This window comes from Pocillopora damicornis, chromosome 13 (genome assembly GCF_964200805.1).
Source record: "Pocillopora damicornis chromosome 13, jaPocDami1.2, whole genome shotgun sequence".
Classification (NCBI taxonomy): domain Eukaryota; kingdom Metazoa; phylum Cnidaria; class Anthozoa; order Scleractinia; family Pocilloporidae; genus Pocillopora; species Pocillopora damicornis.
In genome coordinates this window covers 15948248-15970313 of record NC_142682.1, presented here as the reverse complement: position 1 = coordinate 15970313, position 22066 = coordinate 15948248, and the positions used below count along the sequence as shown (strand labels likewise).

General features: G+C 39.7%; 2 protein-coding genes across 4 annotated transcripts in view; both read right to left on the bottom strand.

Annotated features, from left to right (window-relative positions):
* Nucleotides 1-1031: 1031 nt before the first annotated feature.
* Nucleotides 1032-22066, bottom strand: part of LOC113684771 (L-gulonolactone oxidase) — a 30716-nt gene continuing 9681 nt past the window's right edge. The window contains exons 1-7 of one of the 3 annotated variants that reach the window (XM_089190932.1): nucleotides 19123-19216; nucleotides 5629-5879; nucleotides 4991-5376; nucleotides 4078-4511; nucleotides 3061-3348; nucleotides 2486-2699; nucleotides 1032-2123 (exon numbers count right to left, since the gene is read on the bottom strand). In XM_089190932.1, the coding sequence (XP_089047058.1) occupies nucleotides 1848-2123; nucleotides 2486-2699; nucleotides 3061-3348; nucleotides 4078-4511; nucleotides 4991-5376; nucleotides 5629-5869 (1839 nt within the window). In that variant the 5' untranslated portion in view covers nucleotides 5870-5879; nucleotides 19123-19216 and the 3' untranslated portion in view covers nucleotides 1032-1847. Of the gene's footprint in view, nucleotides 2124-2485; nucleotides 2700-3060; nucleotides 3349-4077; nucleotides 4512-4990; nucleotides 5377-5628; nucleotides 5880-7087; nucleotides 7281-19122; nucleotides 19217-22066 lie in introns of those variants that run through there. The other 2 variants (XM_089190933.1, XM_089190931.1) reach the window with 2 other exon arrangements.
* On the bottom strand, nucleotides 14940-21337 carry LOC113684795 (L-gulonolactone oxidase). Its single transcript, XM_089190934.1, has 7 exons — nucleotides 21182-21337; nucleotides 19764-20014; nucleotides 19123-19505; nucleotides 18248-18678; nucleotides 17066-17353; nucleotides 16374-16587; nucleotides 14940-16275 (listed from the first exon to the last, which is right to left on the bottom strand). Exons 2-7 carry the CDS (start codon nucleotides 20002-20004, stop codon nucleotides 16000-16002), a joined length of 1833 nt encoding a protein of 610 aa, XP_089047060.1. The 5' UTR covers nucleotides 20005-20014; nucleotides 21182-21337; the 3' UTR covers nucleotides 14940-15999.

The following is a 22066-nucleotide window of genomic DNA, read 5'->3' as shown; positions in this document are numbered from 1 at the left end:
AGACTTCACATCGCAAAACGATGGCGCACAAGGTATGTGGTGCTTCACTATTCGAGATGTTTTCTTCCTAGCCTATCACACCTGTCTCACCTCACCATCTGTTTATTTCTCTTGTAGAATTACAAGAAATGCTTCACTGGTTTGCTAAGGAAAAACATCACTCCATTGAAGACCTGAAAAATCTGTCTTTAAACTGTTTTTTTCTGACGTATTGGATATGGACAGGGTATCTTTGATACCCGAAGAGGCAGTAGAAGCTAACTTAGCAGATTTGAAGAGGTTTATTACAGATGGTGCCAGGAAAGCAGTTTGCAAATTAGGTTAGGATGGCTCGTGTACTTTACAGAAAACGTGGTTTAAGTTGTTCTAATTCTTTCTTAAATTTAAGTGATATAAATACCTTTTCTAAAACAATAGTAATACAATAGCAAACGAGATATATACGTTCCAAAACAGCGTCATGTGATGAACAGCCTTCATTAATTTTATGCAAGTTTCTTAAAATCATTTGACTCTTTCTGGTTATAGCCTAAAAGCTGTCCGAAGACTGATTGTGCCATCATTGCGAATAGTTAAGGCAACTCGACATGATTCAGTGCGAGACTTACTGCCACTGGTTTGACTGGTTAGACGGTTTTTTTTTTGTTTTTTTGGTTTGTTTTTTCCTATTTTCAGGTCTAGTGGAGTTGTTAAAAATTATCAAGCAAAATTAAACTAATGCGCGGCTTTCTTCCTTTAGGTGTTGTGCAAAAATAAATGAGGAGCCCGATGAAAGGATTTGTCCTTCATGTGAACATTTATCCCAGAAAGTCAGCGTTCCACAAAAAAACTCCCTCGATTGCGGCCAAGCCATATTTCTCCAGCAGAGCATACTGTAAATTAAATATATCGGTCGCAGCCACGCAACACTGCGTGATTTTCCAAACGTGACATGCAGTAGCTGCATTATTTTAAAACTTAGAAACTACATGGTCCTGTATTAATAAAAGAGGGCTTCATTTACAAGTAGTGTAAAGTTCAACATAAGAAGAAACGAATGAAACGCTCTTTCGGTTTTATTAGTGCATCTAAGTGTGTCAATTATTTAGCCAAAACAAAAAAAAAGATAATAAAAAGCACTAGTCGGAGCCATTCCTATCAGCGGTGAAATGTAGGAATAGCTCCAGTCTCTGGTCGCCATGGACGCCATTTTTCTTCTGCAAAACACTACTTTGCGCATGCCCTCGAGTAAAAACAGCATGAAAAATACATTAAAATAATTTATGTATTTGGTTCGGCTTCTTTAAAGTACGGCGACGAACTTCAGTTACTGCTGCCTATGAATAATTAAGCCAAAAAAAAAGAAATGGAACACTTCTTTTATCTACCACAGAGTCGCATAAAAGATGCCGCAAACGATGAGGCTGTTGTTTTTAAGACCTTGTTCGCACTCTGTTACACTGTGCTAGATACCGGCACTCCTGACAGCCTGAGTTGCTCACTATTCTATTTAGTCAGATCTGCCAAGTGATAAAGTTGAATTCCGTTATCAATCTAAATTTCCTGCTAGCTCAGTCAAATCATAAATGTTTATACATTGCTCGGATGGTCTACATTTATAATGTAAGACACTCTAGAGGATGATTCTTAAATGGAATGATTCCATCTTAGTGTTCGTAGTCTTCGGTTAATCTAGATAATCTAGTAACACATCTTAGTATGTTGTTTATAGGCGTTGCTTACTGAGGAGTGTCAACCAGTTCAGGCATGTGAGAATTCTACCCCTAAACTACTGCGCTTCTTCCTACGTGCGAAAGAATCTAAGTGATACTTAAGAGCGACAATGAAAGGTAAGAAGACGTTACTTCTTAGGCAGAAGGCTGCTCATCGATAGGATGATCAAACAACTCGGCAAAACCCATATTATTTGTGAAGCGATTTTCAAACGGGCCTCCTTTGTTAAATATCTTGTACACCTCCCCCCATTTTTTCAGGCTATCCTTGTGGTAGATTTCCTCGATCTTAGACTGGTTGAGCCGATTATTCTTTCCCCAGTGTGGCCTCGCTTTGAACTCCTCGTAGAGCTTGTTCTCTACCGTCTCCTGGAACTCGTCAATGCCATATGCTGCAGAGAGATATGGTAGCTGGGGAGAAAAAAAGATAAAAAAGCATGAAGTAAAGACTCAATCCTTACTGTTCGGAAGCGATAACGAAAATCTTCTTTAAACGCATGCACGTTTAATTGGTAGAAAGACGATAAAACGGTAAAGGCTTAAAGTACAAACTCAAAAACAAAAACCTCCAAAATGCAACTAAAACTGAAAAAAAAGACACGCGAGAAATCGTACGCGTGACTTGCTTACGAACCGGTTAAATTTAAATGTCTTAGCGCGCACGTGCTAATCGCACGACATGCCAGTCCGGTTCTTTCAGTCCGGTACTTTCTTCTTAACACTTACTATTGTCTTATTTTATGGTAATTCTTAGGACGGATTTTTTTTCTCACCTCAATGTAACAGTTGTGATCATTGATGGTTCCGTCAGGTCTAAACTTGCTTGCAGGGCTCAGGTACAAATCATCAGAATGCGCAAGTCTCACATAAATTGGTAGCAGGGAATACTGTTTGTGCTTTTTTGCGTAATCTTGAGCCAGTTTTATCACCATGGTTAGGGCACTTTGGAGGTGTTCCAACGGTAAGCACCATTCTGCTGAGCGATAGCTAAAATCACAAAAGAAACAAGAAGACTTTTAAGATAAGTAATTTGATTTTATATTTATTTATAATTATAGAAGGTCCACATCAGCTAGTAAGTTGCGTATTCCTGACCTGCTTTTCTAAATACAGTTATGTATGTATGCATGTATGCATGTATGCATGTATGCGTGTATGCATGTATGTATGTATGTAAGACTCTATTGGACAGCAATTTTTGACTGAGTGTCGTAAATTATTTGGGATATTTTAGTTTGCCTTAACCACCTTCTTACACGGCTAGTAAAAATGGAACAAAAATCGGTCCATTTGGTTGTTTGTGCAGATGATAGTTAGAAAGTTTCACATAGCGAGTGTTTTAACTTACTGGATATTGCCTTTTGTGTACTGCAGCACGTTGTACCATGTCTGCCGATACGGTTTCTCGAACGAGAACTGTGACACACCGAAATTGGTGAGCTGTGGAATACAAGAGGGACAACAATTGGCACATCCCTGGAGGCATGAGGATATGCAGTCTGTCTGCATGCAGCCTAGGTCCGCCATTCCTCTTCCCCCGCAACAATTACAACAGCATGAGCAACAAACACAGCAGGTTGGTCCAAGATCTGTTTTGAAAGCTTTCGAGTAAGCCATTTCGATATGCTTGTCATCCCTGAGGGAGCAAGGAGGTAACGAGATAATTACTTTCAACGCCACCTTAAACGGCCTTTTTTTTTAAGACTTCCCCCACCGCCATCATAGCGCCTCTACTATCACCACCACTATTACCATCACCATACCTGCCACCAGCATTGTTACCAGCACTTTCACCACAATAAACTTTTCTTCTACCCCCGCTTGCATTAGCACCAGCACCACAACCGTCACTACCGCTAAATTCAGCATTTACACCAGCATCAACATAAGCAACACCATGACAACCATCTCCATGGTCCCCACCACTGCTGCCATTGACACTACCCTTGTAATCGTTAAGAGTGTTACGACCATAACTACCATTATCAGCAGCAGCACATCCCCTAACTCCATCACTGTATCATCGCTATTACCAGCACTAAGACTGAGACACCACTGTCAACCCTACTACCACCAATACCTGCAGCGCCACCATAAATATCACTGCCACAACCACTAGGGTCCAGTTATCCAACAGATAAATTGCTATCCAGCGTATACCGGTTTAAGTGTTAGCAAGACGTACTGCGCTATCCACCCGAGAGCGACTATACTCAGCAAAAACTTCTATCACCACCATCTCCGTCTCCAACGCCATCACTGTTACCATAGCCTTCACTACAAGCACCACTACGAATACAGCCAGCTATATAACGTTCGTATTAAAGAGCTCATCCTGCTCTAGTAAGTAGCCCTGAGGCCTTACCTTGGTCCTAGCGGGTATGGATTGATGAAAAACGAGAAATATTCTGCATCTTTTGTCTTGTACATTTCAGCAAACTTTTCAAGAACCTCTCCCAATTGCAACTTCTTACCCACTAACGCATTGTCAAGGTCGTTGTCGCCTTCGTCGTCTTCGGTCGTCGTCGCTTCTGGCCAAGAGACCTGTTCCGTTTTTCTGATTTCCTCCAGATTGTACATAGGAACACAGCTGTAGGTAATGGAATAGATTACCCCCATACATCCTAAGCCTACTTGACATGCCCTTAATACCTCATTACTGTTAATCTCGACCGGGTCTTCTCCGTATTTGGCTTTATCGATCTTTGCTTCGCAGTCCGCAATGGTTTCGGGGCCGCCACGTACCTTCACTTGGATTCCACCACGTACGATTAAGTGAAGACCCACCACAAAAGTGGACTGCAAACGAGACATAAATTATTAAGATTATTTAGTCAATGAACTTAAGACATGCTCTTCCCTTTGAAAAATTTAGGAGGGAAACCTTGGTCATACAAACACTTTGACAATCATCATTGGTAAATTCATGGCTATAGGAAGCCGTTGAATTGTCTCAAAGATGTGGTTCGACAATCTTTGAATTGTGTACGTATATTACCATATTTGGAATGTCACGTGACCAGAACACTATGAGAGCTTGATATGTGGATCTAACACAATATAGCGTAAGTCGTCAACTACAATTCTAGTCAAAATTGTCAATCTTCTTCCGTCCAGCCGTCTTCTTAAACATTTCGATCATCAGGAAATTATTTGAATTTTGTTCAAGACAGATAGACTTGATCTACTTCTTCGTATGGTGGCCAAGAACATACGTAGCCGCAAGATCACCCAATTATAATATGATATATTTTTTCTCACCACTCCATTAACCATACCATTGTTCCACTGAACCATCCTGATCCATGAGTGGAAGTGCTCGCCACTCCTCCTACCGTTTGGCCTGCGTAGTTCCCTATCATCTTGAGCGCCAGGTTATGTTTCTTGTCCAGTTCCTTGACAAAATCTACAACGAGTTTCCCGGCTTGTACTTCGACTTCATATTTCGTTTCCGTTGATTCCATTTCTGAATCCTCCGACTGTGAATCCTCTGGTGTCGGTGGTGCGACTGCGAGAATCTTGTTCAAATCTGTCATGACCATGAGTATGTCTCTAGTGTGGGTGAGACGAGACCAAGAGGAACCTGTGCCCACGGCGCGAATGGTGTAGCCATTGTCCGCTGCATACTTACACAACGCCGCGATCTGACCAGCGCCATCAAGCCCTGTGTTATTAGAAAGTCAGATTAATCGATACAATTGCAGCTGATTTATTATCCTCAGGAATTCCATATATCAGGAAGCATTTGTTACAAGGTTACATTATGATAATATATGTTTCAACGTGAGTTCTCCAAGCTAATCAGTCAGTAATTAAAGCAGCAGTTACTGTAATTGTTCTCAAGTTAGTTGGTCTCACTCTCAATCGCTCAATCACAATTTACCATCTTAGCTCTTATAAATGTTCGTGTACAAACCATCATGGCTTTGCATTTGATTTTTAATATCATCGTCGTCATCAATGCCATAAAAAGCTTCTGGAAAACGGTGGACGCGCTCGTTCCGGGGGTGGTAAATATGGACGAGTGGTTGAACCTTTTCCATGCCATCAAAGTTGTAAAAGACCCGGCGTCCTGAGTATGTACAATAACGAATGCAAGGAAAAATGCACTGGTAAGACCAGCGCGAGTTGTAACAACAATCCAAGCTGTTTCCCATGGTTAGCACTCTGGAAAAAAGAAATAGAAATGTGGTGGAAAAGAGGTCTTTGTACCCAAACAAAGCGAAACTGGTGTTCAATTTAGTTTCTAGGATTCTCTCTCTTCCTCCCTCTAAAATGTCTTTCGTCGACGGAGGAAGAGAACAAATCTTGCTAATAAGGCTTCTGATTATTGAAGCAGTTACGTCACGGTTTGTGGACATAGCGGTCAAACGACTGCGCAATTGCGAACGTAAAGAGCGCAGGGTCGGCAGAGTCACACATTGAATGATGAAGAACAACTTTTACAAATGAATCAAGTCTGCAACATCACTAGATTTTGGTAAATCCCGACGCAAAATGAAACATAAGCATGCGTAGCATGCAACAGTTATCTTTATGGCTGAATGGGTTGAGATGGGACAGTTTGTGCACGTAGTGTTTTCATTTTTGTCACCGAAAAGAGAATAACTTTCAAAAAACGTTGCCTCCCTCGCAGCCGTTTTTTGGTCTCGTCACACAGCGCCCGCTATTTCCCGTTTGAGAGAGAGAGCGCGTTACGTAACGAGATCAAATAACGGTTGCGAAAGAGACTACGCTTGCTGCCGTTCCTCCAACAGAGAGAAGATCAAAATTATTCGTCTACAGTTAGTTACCTCAAAAATATAATTACGCGTAATTTTACCACAAAAAGCAAACTGAAACTGTGTTGTACCTCTAATAGACCCTAACCAGATATATATTGTGATCTCGAATAAGTGAAGATACATTGAACGAGAGAAAAGGATAATATTTCAAAGAGGCTCCTTGATTGGTTGTTGCCTATCTGGACTTTGCCCTCTGTGTGTGAAATGCGTGATGAAATGCAGATTGTTTTACAAGTCATCAACACGCAGTTGGGTTAAGTCCAAGCTTAAAGCGACTTAAACTTGTGGAAAAAGTCAAACGCAGGAGAATTGAGTGGAAAACTCAATATCATTAGCTTTTAATTCCATGTGAATCTTTTTTTAGTGAGGCTGGACAATGCAGTTAAAGTAAGTAATAAAAAGCAAGTCGTTTACAAGAAAATGACACGTGATAGAGCGAAGTTCAATGTGGCAAAATGGAATTTGATTGATGGAATACAATACAAGCGCGTGAAAAATTGCCTAATGTTCATGTAGTGCAATGATTAGGTATGTTCCGATTGGACTTAGGACATTGTTTTCATGGTACGTGGTAGAATGAAAGTTGGTTACCTTTTATATCCCGATAAATCTCGACCTTAATCGACGAGGCTCCCGCGTTGGCCACAAACCGTCACACTTATCCAATGAGCCCAAAATTTCTGGTTAATGTCATTCTTTGTGCACAGCCCCGTGTTCCATGACATTATTTACAAGAAAACAATACCCAAACGCTGTGATTGGTGCAATATATTCAAATGCTATGATATGATTGGTGCGAGATACATACCCTAATGCGGCAATCTGATTGATGCGAGGTACGTACCCTAATGTGGCGATCTGATTGGTGCGCGATAATACCCTAATACGGCGATCTGATTGGTGCAAGCAACATACCACTCTATACGCTAACATAGAGTTACTTTTTTTTATATAAAAAAATAACTAAAAAATGAGTAACATACTTAAAGCAAAGTGAAAGTAACTTTTCATTTTCCCTACTGTTGCTCCTATTACAGACTTCTACGGACGATTGCATTTTTTTAGCTGTTTCTTATGCTTTTGATTGAAAATGAAAGAGCAACCAGGGTTACCCATGTTAAAATACTAAAAAGTGTTGTCTGGTTGAAGATTATTATACAATAAGCTTCAGACAATCAGGCTGCGACCTTTGACCTAGACACCCCAAGGAAACGGCGTTTGTATGAATATATAAAACAAAGCCATAGCTGAAAAATAACAGTAGAACTGCGCGACGAAGGCTGATAGACGCCTGTATGATTAAAAAGTAGTTCTCTCAAAAAGAAACTGATATTGCCTGGCTTACGACACTGGGTTACTGTCTGCTTCATTTATTGTGGCAGCGTACTGTGACTCGGCAGTCTTTCGTAGTCTTGAGTCATATAGCAAGTGTGAAAAATGTGAATAAAGAAGGGAGCCCTGTGTAACGGCGCGTGAGCGAGGAAGAACACCAAAATGTTCACCCTCAAGGAACCTAAATTCTTAAAGACAGTGATGTTTTTTTTTGTTTACATGCGTAATTTTTTGTAATCTCGAAGTGATATATTTTGTCCAGTTTTTTCGTTGGCACTTAAACTATGCATATATTTCTGATGTTGTTTTGACACATAAGCTCAGTCTTTCCGTGTAAAATTGAGGAGATTCTAAATGAAAGTGATGATTAATTAAGAATTTTTGACAGCTCAGATCCCTTGAAATACCGTCATGTACACTGGCATGGAATTCAATTACACTTGTGCTGATTACATTTGCTGTTCGCCGATCAGAGTAAATGTATAAATTGAACTTAGATCAGAACAATTATTGTAAAAATCACAATATAAAAAGGTATGAGTGTGTACAGCATTATGAGGTTTGGTGTTTTGACCAGTTTTCTGCGTCATAAGTTAGGCAAGCATTTCCTCTTAAATGTCAATGTTACTCTGCTATGGACATTTGCAGCGCTCTTCTTCATAGGAAAGACGTGTGAACTAGATCTTCTATAGCATTAAGCATATAGCATTATTATATAGAGTTATTTTCAATCCTCACCCAAATCGCTGCGGTCCCTAACACTAGTTGCTCTTCTCTCAGCGGTCCTTAATTCTAGTTGCCCTATAGCTCTGTGGACAACTTTTAAAACCCCTAAGTTACGTGCTTTGAATAAATTAAGTAATTGCCTCTCCTTTTTGCTTCTGACAGGCAACTCATAGGCGGCTCAAGCTCCAGCTGCGACATGATCGTCTAACGAAATAAGGGTCAGGGCGAAATCATTAGAGTTTGTATGGGAATATTTACGACCGCTCTTAGGAATAAAAAATACAGTCAAACTCTCAATAAAAATACCTCACTTCCACAGTGAATCGCTTGTTATTTGACCGCTTCCTATGTTGTTACCTGAACAGCAGACTGATTGCCATTTAGATTCAAAACAGTCATCAGTGTCTATCTAAATGTACAGGTAGCCCAAGCAATAGTTTGCGGGAACAAATGTTTGCGGCTCGAATAGACTGGAATTTCCGCCGGGAACTAATTTTTGCGGTTTTCTTTTCAAGCAGCACGACGTCAACAAGAGAGGAAATGGAACATCCTCAACTTTTATAATTCATGTGATAGTTAACAATTCCCACGGGGTATTTTTTTAAAGAAAATGAACGACACTTTTTAAAAACATGTTTCGTTTTCTATCCTCTTCAGTTCTGAATAATACAAAGTGCAAAGCTGAATTTGAAGTGTGTAACAAAATGCTGATTGGACAAAACAAGCAATAGTCACAGAATAATGTATGCATTTATAAGGAAAGTTTTACATTAACATGATAAAATTTCGTGATTAAGTTTAGGTTTCTCCCATTGAATGTGGATAGCTTCTTTGATTTTAAGTTGAAAGGTTGAGGGCCGATGTAATGTAATTTAAAACAGGGCCTGTTGAGTAATTATTTTAGCTTTATACCTTATCCCTACAAACTTTTCGAATGGTAATAAAGTTCCTTCGTTTTATTCCATTATTATTATTATTATTATTATTTTTTTTTTATACTTTAATTTTCAATTTTTTTATGTGAGTAAAGTTTTAAGGATGGTACGCTGGAGAAATCTGAGAAGAATATAAACGCTGGGCAAAACACCAGTGAAATTGCTGTTAACAAGGGAATTTCGGTTATGCCTGAGCATACCTCGCACTGGCTGGTCGATTTTTATCAACATATATAGAAAAACTTTCAATCACGGAAAAAATGTGGCATCCTAAAGGCGTTAGAAAATGGTGTCCTTACGGATGATCCGTTCGAGCAAGTTTAACGTGGCCTTTTGATTGATTACCTTGAGTTCGTTTCTTGTGCCTCAGAGACTGGAAAAGCGTTGACTTAACCTTTTATCATTTCGTTTTGTTTGTAGCTAGCTCATAATTAAAAGTTCTCTTTTACCTCAATGTATGATATACAGTAACACAAGTGGATTAAAAGCCATTTTTAAAATATCAATGGAAGTAAATTTTTGCGGTTTTTAATTTTGCTGGTGTTTTTTTCTGCTGAACTTTTTTTTTCTCATCCGCAGAATCCGCAGAATTTAAACCCCGCAAAATAAAAGTGCTACACGTATGTCCTTGAAATCACTTTTTTGAAATTCCTCGTGACTTCTGCCACACGGCTAGATAGCAGCTTCTGCAATGGTTATTTCCAAATTTGTTTTTCGTTCGCGACCAGTTGAGGACACATGTTCGTATTCATGGTCATGTTAAAAATTATCAGAAAAACATCTGCTGGAACGAACCGTTCTACTAAAAATCTTGCTTGTTACGTTTTTCTTAAACAAATAAAAACTCGAAACAATTTTGAACTGATGATTTACTTGAGATGTGACGCTAAACTCTCAGTGACACTAATTTTTGCTCTGGTCAATCTTCAATTGCTCAAATACATCCGCTCCCCAACGATTTTCCCTGGTGTTTTTTCCTCTGGTTGTGTTTTCAGCTAGAAAAGTCGGAAATGACAGGAAATACAGTGAAAACAGTTTATATTTTATTAAAAACACAAGCTGTTTTAAATTTACTGGCTGAAAATTCTTTCCAGAGCGACATTTTCTAGTTAAATATGGCATCTGTTTTCACTGTGCAATTTCACCCGGAATTCGAGCCGCTAAATTAAATTTCATATTTACCAAAGCACGCACTTTTCAAAAAAAAGGCAGCAAATGAAGTTCTTTTGAGACTTCTTCCATGTTTGATTCTTTCTGTACTTCTGCGAAGAAGGCCGAGCCTCTTTCAGAGGACGCGGTCAATGTCTCTACAGATGAGGAGGATGCGACGAAATGTTGTTATCAGGTCGATTATAAGAGTCAGAAGTGTCTCTCCCCAGTCTATTTTCGCTTTTTTCTTCTCGCTCCAGTCTAACCGCGTTGTTAATAGCTTGCGCTGCTACGACTATCCAAAAAGGGACAGGCTGTTGTGCATCAGTGCATTAACCTCTGAAGGAATTATTTGACCGTTAACTGAGCTCATCAATTTTTGCATTTGCATGGGTGAGGTGCCTATGGCCAAGTAACACCTGTCTTCAAAGGTGATCAACACCTAGAGAAAAGAAATTATCGATTCATTTCGGTGTTACCCATCTTGACGCAATATTTGGTAATTGTCTCTACCACCAGTTATGCGAATAGTCTCATGGACTACTTGTGAGCCTTTTATAAGGGTCATGTATGTGATACAGATCTGATCGGCCATTTGAATCACTGGGAAAAAATCTTGATGGGTAGGTAGGTGCTGTATCGTTAGATCTCAGGAAGACTTTCGACAGCATACCCCACAACTGTCTTCTTCTTTGTCTCTCGTTGCAAAGTATTTGCCTGATTAGGAGCTTTTTGGCTGAATGCAGACAGCGTGTTAAAATTAATGATAACTTTTCTGATTGGTACATTCCAGTAAAAGTGAAAAACAACAAAACAACACAAACTAAAACAAAACCAAACAAACTATTTTCTACGCCTAAAATGGCAGCCTTCAAATAAGCGTTCCGATCAATAAGCCCTCTTACATCAAAAAACGCCTGCTCTGCAGGCTACCATCTCAGCATACTCCTCATTTAAGTGTCACTTTCAATTTTCAAAACAAAGCTTGTTTCCTCTTCCAATCGATCACGTGAATTTCCGATTACTCTATTCCCTAGTAACACCTAACACAAAAGGTACCAGGTAGTCAAAACGTTGTCAAGGTAATCAAAGTACACGCCCGAATTTAGGAGCTAGCTCACATTATATTAGCCTGCAGAGCAGGCGTAATTTTGGCGAGCGAGTACTCAGTGGTTTCGTAGCGAAAATTATGGCCGCCATCTTTGATTTTAATGGCAGCGAAAGGCTGGGGAGAGAAAAAAATTTGTTCCAAGGGGGCGGTCGAATGTCAAAAATAAGGAGAGGGGTAGGGGTAGGGGAGCGCAGATTACCTTTTTCCCTTCCCCCGCCCCCTACCCCACCGTCCACTCAACTGCAAATCAAACATGGCCGGTCGGATAAACGATTGCGAGTTTATAGCGTTAGCTTGCATTAATAAGACGCCTGCACTGCAGGCTAACATTATATCGAATCTCCTACCTCTCCACTTCTACTCAGTGCGAAAAGTTAGCAAAGCTGAGATTTACACAAAAGGAAATCGAACATGTCTGAAGACCACCTTTCTACTCCATTCGATCAATCTGAAGTAGACGCACAGGCCTCAGCCCTGCTGAAAAGGTGACGAGATAATGTGGACAGAAACACATCCGTCACAAGACCGTTTGTTCACTTGCGGTAAGAGGATGCCTCGATGAAAGCAATTCCTAGAAGATCGCGCATGGAAACTTTGATACAGGAAAGGAGAGTCATTGACATTCAATTTTCTACCAGGCACACCTCTTGTCAAATTGCAAACCTACTGGCCACGAATATTCCAACTCTGGCGGGAGTAAACCCCACAAGGTATTTCTAAGAGCCTTTTTAATGGTCATGCTTCATATACAGTAACATTAATCAATATATCGAAATTGTCACAAGTTTTTTTTTGTCATTGAGTGCTGTTGGATATGACAAAGCCAGGTATCTTTCAAAGGGGCTAGATAAAGGCCGGCATGTTGGGTGATTTTAATTACTTGCTATGAACGTGCCGTGCTACACGGCAGAAGCACGACTTGGTTTCAAACGACGCGCTACTGTCAAACGAGTTCGACCAGGCAGTAGCACGACATTTGAAGCGGGCCTTAGAGAAATACCGCTAGCATCAGCCCTTGCTTCCAGCCTAGCAAATGCATTATTCAGCATCATGATTTTGAAGTAGTTTGTGTTGAGGATCTTTATGTTAGCACTTAGCTAAATTTGAATATAGTGTCAAGCAAAAATTAATTTAGAAATTAATGAATTAATAAAGTCCTATTGAACAATGTCGTTAACAATGCACTGACGTTATAAATCTCCCAGCAAATTTTGAGGTAGTGAAAATTTATGGCACCAAATGAAAGACTACTCAAAGACTGCAAGACAATAAGCCTCTAACACGTTTTTAGAATAATCTCTTCAATTTTTATTCAAAACCGGAACTAACTTGCATGCATCTTTTACTAATGTTCATAGCACTTCATTAGCAAAGATTTAAAGAATATTAACACAACCCAGTGCCATTTATATTTTTTGATTCTAAGGTGTCTTTGACTGCAAAATATAATGATGTTGATTGCTTTGTAGCATGATGATACTAAAATCTGCTACTGGGGTACAGAGATGCTTAGAGTTTTTAATAGTCTCACAAATGGATACAGCATCCAAAATGCATTCAGACAAAGACCAAAGAAAGTTTTCATTGACTCTGAAGGTTAGTTGTTACAAGAGTCTAAAAAGCAAAGTGGTATGTGTGCAGCTCATGCTGAGGTTATAATGATTACCCACATTAAATTGCTCCATGATAATTTACTGGAGAAAAATCCCCATTTTAGTTTTAAATTCTTTGACTAGCTTGTTTACTTTGCTATACCAATTTTTTCCTACACACCAAGAAGAGCAGCTCTCCACAGTGTTTGAATATTTAGGAGTTACTATTCAGTTGTTTTAGTTGCTTCAGCTGCATCAACCCTGTAACTCCTCAAAGTAATTAACATGTAACTTCTCCCTTCAATATCAATACATTATTTGACAAACAGGTAATGAGAATACTCAAACTTATAGGGTAATAGTTATAATCTTGATCTAACATCAAATCATCGTAACTAACTAACAACGAAGTGTGTAGCAGCCAGAGGGGAGAATTAACAATTAGATCTTGGAAGTGAAAGGGTTAATTAACAAATCTCCCTCTCCTGTAGTTGCCCCAATCAATAAAGGCATTTCAAAACTGAAGCACAGACTGTGAAAGTACTTGCTTAAAGTTTACAAAAGATATTTACCTTTTACAACTTTTGATCATACGCAAGATTTTTAATTTTAAGTACATGTATATATTCTGTTTAAAATTTTTGTAGCTCACATTTTCAACAATTCTATAACAATTGCATAAATTCTTGTTCTATTGATAGTTTTGTTAACTGCAGTAACATCAGCAGTAACACCAACAGTTACCTCAGCAACACTGACACCTGCTGTTGCACCAACAATATCCTCAGCTGGTCCTTTACTGTCAGGAAGTGATACTAAATGTATGTCTTTCCTCAAAAGACATACATTTCTTGCAGTTAACAAAAAATTCAAAACAAAAAATTCAAACTTTGTATTGTATGGTTTTCCTGCTGTCATAATTCTCTAATTTCAAATAGTACTAATAGTATTTTTATTGGTTTTGATCATTCCACTTCAAATAAAGATATACTTTGTTGGAGAGTGACTTTTTTCTTTGCAAGTACCTGAATTTTTCGGCGGACATCCTTGAATTAAACTAAAAAGTATTGCCCTGCATTTTTTGGGCAGGTTTGTGCTCCATTGTTCAACTTAGTTTTTCCAGTTTGTAGGATATTGTTTATGTTCTAGTTTTCAAGCCTTTGCTATTTGACACAGTATACAGAACTTTCTCTCATCTAAGTAATTCAAATTTGTGTGACTTTTAATACCAACATTGAAGGGTCTGTTTGGCAAGGTAGAATCTGAGCAGCCTCCTATTTTAATTGGCCTATCACACAACGTTCGTATTCAGACTAGTCAGCCAGGAGTTTATCATTAAATTGCTAGCACCCATTCATACAACTGAGTGAAAAGCCCTGAAAATGGAGACCCGATAAAGTTGTATGTATTTGTTTGTAAGCTATGTAATCGAGCCAATGCAAGAGTCTTGTCCAAGAACAAAATCCAATAATCAAGGCAAATTAGGCCACCACGCAGTCCTACCTAATGTTTGGCCAAAAAGTAATTAATAAGGGCAAACGTTTGAACAAATAATTCCTTGTTATACCAGAAAGATACTGTAACCAACGCATCAGCAATAAATTTAAGAGGAGTTTAATTTCTTGACGACAGGATCGAATTCCTCTATTTACACGCCATTAATTGCCAGTGGTTTCTAAGTAATGTATTACGAACATAATACATCAAGAACGGAACGACCAATTACAAGATTGGAAATAACAAGAAATACGTATAACATAGAGGAATTTACCTAACGATTTTGGAATACGGCTGCATAAGCGATCACCTTCTACACCGTTACATTTGCTTGATCTGCGCGAAAGTCAAAGTTATATGGATAGCCGCCCGGACTGGGGCTAGGAGGGGGATTGGTTTCTACAGATACAACTAGTTGCAAAATATTGTCAAGAGAATGAAACTGAAAAAAGGCTACATTAGCTACAACTGCATGAAACCTCCTCAAATAGCGGCAAATAAACAATAACTTCTGTTCATTTTAAAACTATCAGTGAAACAAGCTGTTTTAAGAGTGCTAGTTATGAATTTCTATTTGGCTATTTCAGTTCTTTTTACGGCAATGGTCAGATCTGCCAAGTTGTAAAATTGAATTCTATTATCAATCGATATTGTCCCACTAGCTCTATCAAGTCAACTTTTATACATTGCTCTGATGGGTTACATTTATTATGTAAGACACTCTAGAAGATGATTCTTAACCCTTCAACTCCCAGATCAAATTTGTAATTCTCCTTACTGCCGACCATACAGTTCTTTTAATGTTAGTTCAGAGAATTTAGTATCGGATCAGTTAATTAGTAATTCTATAATTAATATTTTTCTTTATTCCCATCACTTGTCTGCATGATATTGTATAGATATAGTAAGGAGAAATTCTGTCTTGGTCACTCACGGGAGTTAAAGGGTTAAATGGCACGATTTGATTGGCCGGTTCTATCTAAGTGCTCGTAGTCTTAGGTTATTCCAGGTCATCTGGTAACACATCTTAGTATGTTGTTTTCTAGGCGTTGATTACCGAAGACTGTCAACCAGTGTATACATATGAGAATTCTACCTATAAACTACTGCGCTTCTTCCTATACCTAAGAGCGACAAAATAAGGTAATGAAACGTTACTTCTTAGGCAGAAGGCTGCTTATCGATTGGATAATCAAACAACTTGGCAAAACCCATATGATGTGTGAAGAGATTTTCAAACGGTCCTCCTTTGTTAAATATCCTGTACACTTCCCCCCATTTTTCCAGGCTATCTTTGTGGTAGATCGCCTCGATCTTAGACTGGTTGAGGCGATTATTCTTTCCCCAGTGTGGCCTTGCCTTGAACTCCTCACATAGCTTGTTCTCTACCGTCTCCTGAAACTCGTCAATACCGAATGCTCCAGGGAGAAATGGTACCTGGGAAAAAAAAAGTTAAAAAGCATGAAGTAAAGACTAAATCCTTACTATTGTCTTATTTTATGGTAATTCTTAGGAAAGGTTTTTTTTTTTCTTACCTCAATGTAACAGTTGTGATCATTTATAGTTCCGTCAGGTCTAAACTTGCTTGCAGGGCTCAGGAACAAATCATCAGAACGTGCAAGTCTCACATAGATTGGTAGCAAAGAATACTGTTTATGCCTTTCTGCGTAATCTTGAGCCAGTTTTATCACCATGGTCAGGGCACTATGGAGGTGTTCCAACGGTAAGCACCATTCTGCTGTGCGAACGCTAAAATTACAAAAGAAACGACAAGACTCTATTTGACAGCAATATTTGACTGAAAATCATTTGGGATTTCTTAGTTTGCTTTAACCACTTATTACTCAGCTAAGAAAAACATGAAACGAAGAACGAATCGATAAACTGCACCTTCCGGCGCCTGAGGTCGGCCTTTTCTTTCCAGGAGTTGTAACCAGCAGTTTTAAATGTTAGCCTTTGTGCTGACCGGCCCTTTGAATCACTTAGGCTTTACATTTACCAAACTCAATAAAAACGTGCTCTCCATTTTTCTATTTGATGGTAAACGAAAGTATATGTTTAATAGCAACGCCTTAGAAAATGGCAATTATTCCTTCGTTTAATAAGTCAAACCGTTTACGGCTTGAAAACGTTGATATTTTGTCGTAAAATCACGTTCAATCGGTCTATTTGGCTGTTTGTGCAGATGACAGCTAAGAAGTTTCACACAGCAAGTGTTTTTACTTACTGGATATTGCCTTTCGTGAACTGAAGCACGTTGTACCATGTCTGCCGATACGGTTTTTCGAACGAGAACTGTGACACACCGAAGTTGGTGAGCTGTGGAATACGAGTGGGACAACAATTGGCACATCCCTGGAGGCAAGAGGCTGTGCAGTCTGTCTGCATGCAGCCTAGGTCCGCTATTCCTCTTCCCCCGCAACAATTACAACAGCATGAGCAACAAGCACAGCAGGTTGGTCTACGATCTGTTTTGAAAGCTTTCAAGTAAGCCATTTCAATATGCTTGTCATTCCTGAGGGAGCAAGGAGGTAACGAGATTATTGAGTTCATCGCCACCTTAAACGTAACAGGAATTATGAAAAGGGACTTAAATTAGAATTATCTGTACTGAGTCTTTTAAGACTTCAACCACCACCATCACATGACCTTTACTATCACCACCACGATCCTTGCCGCCATCATTAATGCCACCACCACTGCCACTACTATCACCGTCTCCGTAGCTACCATTTACATTGTTATCAGCATTGCCATCACCAGAAACATTTCTTCTACCCCCGCTAGCGTTAGCACCAGCACCACAACCGTACCTACCACTGCATTTAGCATGAACACCAGTACTACCATCACAACCATCTCATCTCCCATGCCACCACCCTTGTAATCAGTAAGAGTATTGCTACCATAACTACCATTATTAGCAGCAGCACATCTTCCAACATCATCACCACAATCATCACTATTACCAACACTAAGACTACGACACCACTGCCAACCCTACTACCACTAATACGAGCAGCACCGCCATAGAAAACAATACCACTAAACCAGGGTTCAGTTATCAAACAGATAACTTGATATCCAGCGGATACCGCTTTAAGTGTCAAGACTTACTGCGTTATCTACCCGTGGGCGACTTATCCAGTGGATAGCGTTATCCACCCTTCAAACAACTGGTGCCAGTACTGCAAACACCACCATCAGCGCTACTCTCACCAAGAACACTACCGTCACTTCTTTTACCACTATCACTATTATTGGCATCGTCACCCACCGCCATTTCCATCTCCACAGCCACCACTATTACCATAGCTTTCATTACAAACACCACTACGAATACAGCCAGCTCTATAACATTCGTATTAAAGAACTAATTCTGCTCTACTACGTAGCCCTGAGGCCTTACCTTGGTCCTTGCGGGTATGGATTGACGAAAAACGAGAAATATTCTGCATCTTTCGTCTTGTACATTTTAGCAAACTTTTCAAGAACCTCCCCTAATTGCAACTTCTTTCCCATTAACGCATCGTCACCGTCGTTGTTGCCTTCGTCGTCTTCAATCCTAACTTCTGGCCAAGAGACCTGTTCCGTTTTTCTGATTTCCTCCAGCTTGTACATGGGAACACAGCTGTATGTAATGGAGTAGATCACCCCCATACATCCTAACCCTACTTGACATGCCTTTAACACCTCACTACTTTTGATCTCGACTGGGTCGTCTCCGTATTTGGCTCCATCGATCTTTGCTTCGCAATCCGCAATGGTTTCAGGGCCGCCACGTACCTTCACTTGGATTCCACCACGTACGATTAAATGAAGACCCACCACAAAAGTGGACTGCAAACGAGACATAAAATGACCTAAGATTTTTTAGTGAATGAGTTTAAGACATGCTCCTCCCTTTGAAAAATCGAGGAGATAAACCTTGGTCATAGAAACATTTTGATAATCATCATTAGCAAGTTCGGTTCGGCAATCTTTGCATTGTGAACGTATATTGCCATATTTGGAATGTCACGTGACCAGAACAGCACGAAAGCTGGATATGTGGATCTTAGCGTAAGTCAATGCAGTTCGTCAACTGTAATTTTAGTCAAAATTGTAAATCCTCTTTCTTCCAGCTATCTTCTTAAACATTTCGACCATGAGGCAATTATTTGAATTTTGTTCGAAGCAGATAGACTTTTTCTGCTTCTCCGTAAGGCGGCCGAGAACGTATGTAGCCGCAGGAGCACCCTACTATAATATACTATTTTTATTTGACCACTCGATTAATCTTACCATTGTTCCACTGAACCATCCTGATCCATGAGTGGAAGTGCTCGCCACTCCTCCAACCGTTTGGCCTGCGTAGTTGCCCATCATCTTGAGCGCCTTGTGATGATCCCGGTCGAGTTCCTCGACAAAATCTACAACACGTTTCCCGGCTTGTACTTCGACTTCATATTTCATTTCCGTTGTTTCCATTTCTGAATCCTCCGACTGTGAATCCTCCAATATCTTTGGGGCCGTCAGAATCTTGTTCAAATCAGTCATGACCACAAGTATGTCTCTAGTATGGGTGAGACGAGACCAAGAGGAACCTGTGCCCACGGCGCGAATGGTGTAACCATTGTCCGCTGCATACTTGCACAACGCCGCGATCTGACCAGCGCCGTCAAGCCCTGTGTAATCAGAAAGTCAGATGAATCAAATCAGTTGCAGGTACTTTTTTACCCGTAGCAATTCCATATGTCAGGAAGCATTTGTTTCAAAGTTGCATCGTGATAATGTATGTTTTAGCGTGAATTCTCAAAGCTAATCAGTCATTCATTAAAGTAGGAGTTACTGTGATTGTTTTTAGTCAAGTTAGTTGGTCCCACTCTCTCAATCGCTTAATCGCAGTTTATAATTTTTGCTCCTACAAATGTTCGTGTACACACCTTTATGGCTTTTGATTTGATTTTGTATATCATCGTCGTCATCAATGCCATAGAAAGCATCTGGAAGAGAGTGAACGCGCTCGTTCCGGGGGTGGTAAATATGGACGAGTGGTTGAACCTTTTCCATGCCGTCGTAGTTGTAAAAGACCCGGCGTCCTGTGTATGTACAAAAACGAATGCAAGGGAAAATGCACTGGTAAGACCAGCGCGAGTTGTAACAACAATCCACGCTGTTTCCCATGGCTAGCACCCTGTAAGGAACAAAAATAGAAATGTGGTGGAAAGGAAGTCTTTGTACTCAAAAAGTGCGAGACATGCGTTCAATTTTGTTTGTAGGATTCTCTCTCTTCTTACCTCTAAAACGGGTTTTGTCGAAGGAGAAAGTGAACGAATCCTGATTAATGAAGCAGTTACGTCACGGTTTGTGGATATGACGGTCAAACGATGAAATACTAAAAAGTGTTGTCTGGTGGAAGATTATTATGCGATAAGCTTTAGACAACCAGGCCGCGGCCTTTGACCTAGACACCCCAAAGGAACGGCGTTTGAATGAATGTGTAAAAGAAAGCTATGGCTGAAAATAACAGTAAAACTGAGCGACGAAGGCTGATAGACGCCTGTAATTAAAAATTAATAATTAAAAAATAGTTCTTTCAAACGAAGTTTATATTGCCTGGGTTATGACGCGGAGTTATTGTCTGCTTCATTTTCCGTGACAGTGTGCCAAGACTCGCGAGTCTTTCGTAGTCTTGAGTCACATAGTAACTGTAGAACTTGTAATTATCGAAGGGAGGTTTATGTAACGGCGCGTGAGCGAGGAAGAATACCAAAATGTTCACCTTCAAGCAACCAAAATTCTTAGAGACGGCGATGTTTTTTTTGTTAACATGCGTAATTTTTTTTAATCTCGCAGTGATGTATTTTATCAAGTTTTTCCGTGTTTCAGCTTTAGTTTACTCTGTTGGCACCTAAAATATTCATACATTTCTGATGTTGTTTTGACACACAAGCTCAGTCTTTCCATGTGAAATTAAAGAGATTCTTCTTGAAAGTGATGATTAATTTAGAATTTTTGACAGATTAGATCCTTTGAAAAACCATCATTTACACCGGCATGGAATGCATTTACACTCGCACTGATTACATTTGCCGTTCGCTGATCACTGCACATGTATAACTTGAACTTAGATCAGAGCAATTATTGTTAAAACCACAATATCAAAAATATTGGTATGTAAAGAACTACGAAGCTTGGTGTTTTGACCCATTTTCTTCGTCGTAAGTTGGGAAGCATTTCCTCTCAAATGCAAATGTTACTCTACTGTGGACATTTGCAACGCACCTCTTCATAAGAAAGACGCGTGAACTAGATCTACTAAAGTATTAATTAGAGCTTAAGAGTTATTTCCAATGCTTACCCAAGTCAGTGAGGTCCTTCACACCAGTTTCCCTTTTCTCAATTGCAGTTCTGCGAAAAACCTTTAAAAACCTTTAAGTGTACGTGCTTCGAATAAATTATGTGAATGCTTGTCATTTACTTCTGTCAGGCAGCCAAGCATAAGTGGCAATAAGTCTGCTCTTGAGAGTCTGACATCCTTAAGTACTCATCGCCTGGAGCGAGGAGGGGGGGGGGGGGGGGGGAGTGGGGCCTTGGAGGATTTTGGATGTGTCGCAATAAAATTATCCTGATAACCCTAAGAAGTATTCTAATAAGGTAATAAGGTTCCCCATCTCACTCTCCCCCCCCCCACCCCTCATTGGCGGTCAATTTATTATTGTCCTCCTCTTTCCTCTTAACTCTGTTAGAGACGACTCACTGACTTCCCTCCGTACCCCATTAAAACCAAGTGATCCTCCCCAAAAATAATGAACAACAAAACCAAATCCGAAAAATGTAATTGGCGAACGTCAAGGTCAGCTAGGTGATGGAAAGACTCAGACTGGCCAATATTAATTATAACCTAGCGCGTAAATTTGTCTAATCAAATTCAATTGCGTGAGCGTGCCTCATATTCCTATTGAGCTACTCCTCGAGCAACTCTTACGCATCTTTCGTGCTCTCCAAACTTCATATCTCGATGAACGCACGCTGAAGTATGAACCAATTGTTAAATAATGGAATTAAGTCAAAAATAACATTGTTTTCTAACCTTTGACATGAAAAACATAATTTTTCAAATGTTACCATGATATTTGCTTTGATATTTGATAACAGATAACAGATGTTTTGAATGTGGGCAGTGTACATTCTTCTTCCAAGAGCAGCCTGAAATCTTCTCGACAAGTTCGACGGTATTTTGAAC

Excerpts from the sequence above, each read along its gene's own strand:
- LOC113684795 (XM_089190934.1), bottom strand. The coding sequence starts at position 20,004 with ATGGGAAACAGCGTGGATTGTTGTTACAACTCGCGCTGGTCTTACCAG. Across the intron at positions 18,679-19,122 it reads GATGGTTCAGTGGAACAATG|TCCACTTTTGTGGTGGGTCT; the intron begins GTAAGATTAATC and ends TCTCGTTTGCAG. Across the intron at positions 16,588-17,065 it reads TTCACGAAAGGCAATATCCA|CGTTCGCACAGCAGAATGGT; the intron begins GTAAGTAAAAAC and ends TTGTAATTTTAG.